The 4,277-nt window shown below is 42.4% G+C and overlaps 1 protein-coding gene across 1 annotated transcript; it reads right to left on the bottom strand.

Moving 5' to 3' along the window:
* Nucleotides 1-426: 426 nt before the first annotated feature.
* Nucleotides 427-2,230, bottom strand: LOC126951462 (alpha-enolase-like). The gene is given in 2 exon segments (XM_050785555.1): nt 427-1,920; nt 1,923-2,230. Coding segments are annotated over 2 exon segments (1,302 nt in total). The 5' UTR covers nt 2,098-2,230; the 3' UTR covers nt 427-793.
* Nucleotides 2,231-4,277: the final 2,047 nt, after the last annotated feature.

The following is a 4,277-nucleotide window of genomic DNA, read 5'->3' as shown; positions in this document are numbered from 1 at the left end:
TGAACAATAACATCTGTTATTTATTACTACCAAAATGAAAGTTTTGTTTTCAGAAGATGAAACTCCAAGCAGAATGATGCTAAGATAGGTAAAATTTGCAAACTAAATTATTTCCAGACAAATCAACCTCTGACAAAAATTATCCTGGCAATGTATCAATAAAGATCACTCATGCAGTTAGAAGCAATGCAAAAATGGCTTATAAAAATGTGCTCTTCCCTGAGTGCCTACCTCATATTTAAAAAAAAAAATTGGTACTGCAAAATTAGCATCCAGAATAATTGAAATATATATATATACACACACACACGTGTATATATACACATACACACATGTATATACACATATATACACACACATATACATACATATATGTATATAAAGTCTATTTTTCTATCTGTATGAGTTTATTTATTTATTTATTTATTTTTCTCATGGGTCACTGAGGCTTTTTATTTTAAGCACAAAACCACCGGGCATCTTGCCTGTGGCCACCCCGAAGATGACATGAGGCTCACATGACTCCAGACACTTGGTGGAAAGTAAGGCGAGAAAAACAGTGATTTGGGCCAATTACAGGACGGCAAAGCTAGAGCTGCCAAACAAGGCTCCGGGGAGCTTGGTTCTGTAGAAGTTCTAAGGAAGCGGCACGGACTCCACGGCGGTGGGTGAGGGGCGCTAACTAGCAGGGACCCCTGCAAGCGTTGGTCGGGGCCTCGAGCTGCCCGAGCTGACACAAGGGAAGGGGTTCTATTTAGCCAACAGGTCACCGAAGGGCTTGCCTGCCCACAGCTTACTTGGCCAGGGGGTTTCTGAAGTTCCTGCCGGCAAACTTAGCCTTGCTGCCCAGCTCCTCTTCAATTCTGAGGAGCTGGTTGTACTTGGCCAAGTGCTCAGATCGGCAAGGGGCACCAGTCTTGATCTGCCCAGTGCACAGCCCCACAACCAGGTCAGCGATGAAGGTATCTTCAGTCTCCCCAGAACGATGAGACACCATGACGCCCCAACCATTGGCCTGGGCCAATTTGCACGCCTGAAGGGACTCAGTCACGGAGCCAATCTGGTGGACTTTGAGCAGGAGGCAGTTGCAGGACTTCTCGTTCACGGCCTTGGCAGTCCTCTTTGGGTTGGTCACTGTGAGATCATCCCCGACTACCTGGATTCCTGCACTGGCCATGAACTTCTGCCAAGCTCCCCAGTCATCCTGGTCAAAGGGATCTTTGATAGACACCACTGGGTAGTCCTTGATGAAAGACTTGTACAGGTCAGCCAGCTGATCAGGTGAGATGTACCTGCTGGGGTCATCGGGAGACTTGAAGTCCAGGTCATACTTCCCAGACCTGAAGAACTCGGAGGCTGCTACGTCCATGCCAATGACCACCTTATCAGTGTAGCCAGCTTTCCCAATAGCAGTCTTCAGCAGCTCCAGGCCTTCTTTATTCTCCAGGATGTTGGGAGCAAACCCGCCTTCATCCCCCACATTGGTGGCATCTTTCCTGTATTTCTCCTTGATGACATTCTTCAGGTTGTGGTAAACCTCTGCTCCAATGCGCATGGCTTCCCTGAAGTTTGCTGCACAGACTGGGAGGATCATGAACTCCTGCATGGCCAGCTTGTTGCCGGCATGAGAACCGCCATTGATGACATTGAAAGCCGGGACTGGCAGAATGACTTCAGAGTTGCCAGCCAAGTCAGCGATGTGGCGGTACAGGGGTACCCCCTTCTCAACAGCACCAGCTTTGCAGACGGCGAGGGACACCCCCAGAATGGTGTTCGCACCAAACTTAGATTTATTTTCTGTTCCATCCATCTCGATCATCAGTTTGTCAATCTTCTCTTGTTCTGTGACGTTCAGTTTCTTGCTAACCAGGGCAGGCGCAATAGTTTTATTGATGTGCTCAACAGCCTTTGAGACACCTTCCCCATATAGCGAGTCTTATCATTGTCCCGGAGCTCTAGGGCCTCATAGATACCAGTTGAAGCACCACTGGGCACAGCAGCTCTGAAGAGACCTTTTGAGGTGAAGAGATCAACCTCAACAGTGGGATTCCCACGAGAGTCAAAGATCTCCCTGGCATGGACCTTGAGAATAGACATGGTGAACTTCTAGCCACTGGGTCTCCTGGCCTAGGAGAAGAAGCGGCAGGTGCAGCAGACACCGAGGTGGGTGTGAAGCCGGCGAGGTCTGCGAGGTCTATGCGCTCTGGGTCCCCACACCTACTGTCCTCTATCTGTATGAGTTTATAAAGGTGGTCATGATAAACTACTACAGACTGGGTGGCATAAATAATACAAATTCATTTTCTTACAGTTCTAGAGGCTGGAAGTTCAAGATCAAAATGTTGACTGATTTGGTTCTCCTGAGGCCTCTCTTTGGCTTACAAATGGTCCTTCTCACTCTGTCATGTGGCCTTTCCTCTGTGTGTGCTCATTCCTGAGGTCTCTTCTTCTTACGAGGACACTAGTCCTATTGGATTAAGGCCCACACGAATGACCTCATTTTGACTCACTCACCAATTTAAAGACCCTATCTCCAGGTACAAACACATCCTGAGGTGGTGCAGGTTAGTACATCTGCTTATAAATTCGGTCTATAACCAACTATCTATCTGATTTCTCTCTTCTCTCTCTCTCTCTCTTTCTTTCTCTCTCTCTCCCCCTTTCATTTACCTAGTTTTCAAACCTGTTGTTCTTAAACCTGGAGAGCTATAAAATTGATAGTTCTTCTTAAATAAAATTGATATATATTTGAAAACTGCTGACTGCATTTTCATCCTGACCTGTCTTGCTTCCAGCAATGGAAACCAGTCACTTTCCCATCTATAAGGCAGAGTTTCCAATTTCTACTTTGGGATTATTGTGGGTATTTAATAATTTAATGAAAACACCTAATTCTGGTCCACAGATAGTCATCAATGCTTGCCAGTTTCTTTACTTTTATATGTACTGTTCATTCAGATTAAAGCAAAGGGACAATTCCACTGATTGTCAAATACAGCTTTAAATTTACATTGTATGGGAAAATTTTCCAGATGACTGAAAGAGCCAGTTTACATTCAGCAGCAGTTATAGACATTCTGAAAAATGAAGGAATAATTTGTGCAGACAATAGAAAAATTAGTGATAATCTGACAAAATCATAACAAAATCTTGTTTATAACAACATATTTTACTCCATTATAGAAACCACTGTTGGAAAGAGTTTGTCTTGTTATAATCAGGGTTGTATTTAATTCAAGCCATTCATTTATACACGCATCACCTGACATATTTTGCCTTCAAAGTAAAATTAAAGCAATGAGAAAACTGCCTACTTTTATCCACGTGTAAGCTTTAAATCTAGAAAGACAGCGTAGTGACTCTAGAGGTGGCAGTGCAGTTGATGAAAGAGCCAGACGTCCAGGGTACAAGTCCTGACTTTTCAATTCACTGGTGTAGTGACATTGAGCAAGTTTCCTTCTCTGTGTTTCAATTTCTTCATGCATTCGAAGAAAGAACATTCAACTTATGCATATGCAAGCACTTAGACAATGGGTGGTATTGCACATGCTCTACTTACTGGGAAGTCTAGTTCAAGGCAAAAGAACCTAAACGCTGCTGGGTAATGCCTGGTCTATTTCTTTTCGGTAACATTTTAAAGCATCACCACCTAATCACTTATTTCTTTTCAAAATTTGTCTTACAATGTATTACAAATGATGATTTATATTCATTTCAGACATTATAAATTTTACCAAAAATATTAGAACTAGAGAAATCCCTCATAAATTCCATAACTCAAGGATAATAACTTTTAACATCTTTGCCAATCTTTTTGTACATATTGTCACAAATGCCAAAGCATATATTTTAAATAAATAGTATTCCATATATATTAGGTTATCTACTCATTTTACATGTTCAAGGTTGTTTGTACTAATACGATCATTATAATATATATTCTTTATGAGTTAAATGTTGATATACTGTACTGGCTTTACTTTTAAGGAGAAATGTATAATTTTATTCTAATAATAAAATGTTTAGTGATGAATATTCATTGAGCATTAGTATATGTCACGAGCTGAAAATAAAACACATAAACAAACATGAATGAGATATGGAGCCGTGAGGGAGCAGAGAGGGACATGACTTATGAGCTGGAAGATGGCTTTCAGGAACTCGATAGCACTCCTCTAGGCAAATGGTGGGTGGAATTGGAGGGATGGAATAGGAAAATGGATTGCAGGGAATAGAGCCCAAAGGCAAAGGAAACAGCAAGGAATGCTCTGGACACC

The sequence above is a fragment of the Macaca thibetana genome, chromosome 3, assembly GCF_024542745.1.
Source record: "Macaca thibetana thibetana isolate TM-01 chromosome 3, ASM2454274v1, whole genome shotgun sequence".
In the NCBI taxonomy this organism is placed as follows: domain Eukaryota; kingdom Metazoa; phylum Chordata; class Mammalia; order Primates; family Cercopithecidae; genus Macaca; species Macaca thibetana.
Note: the sequence above shows the minus strand (reverse complement) of the source record. Positions and strands in the feature narration are given on the sequence as shown.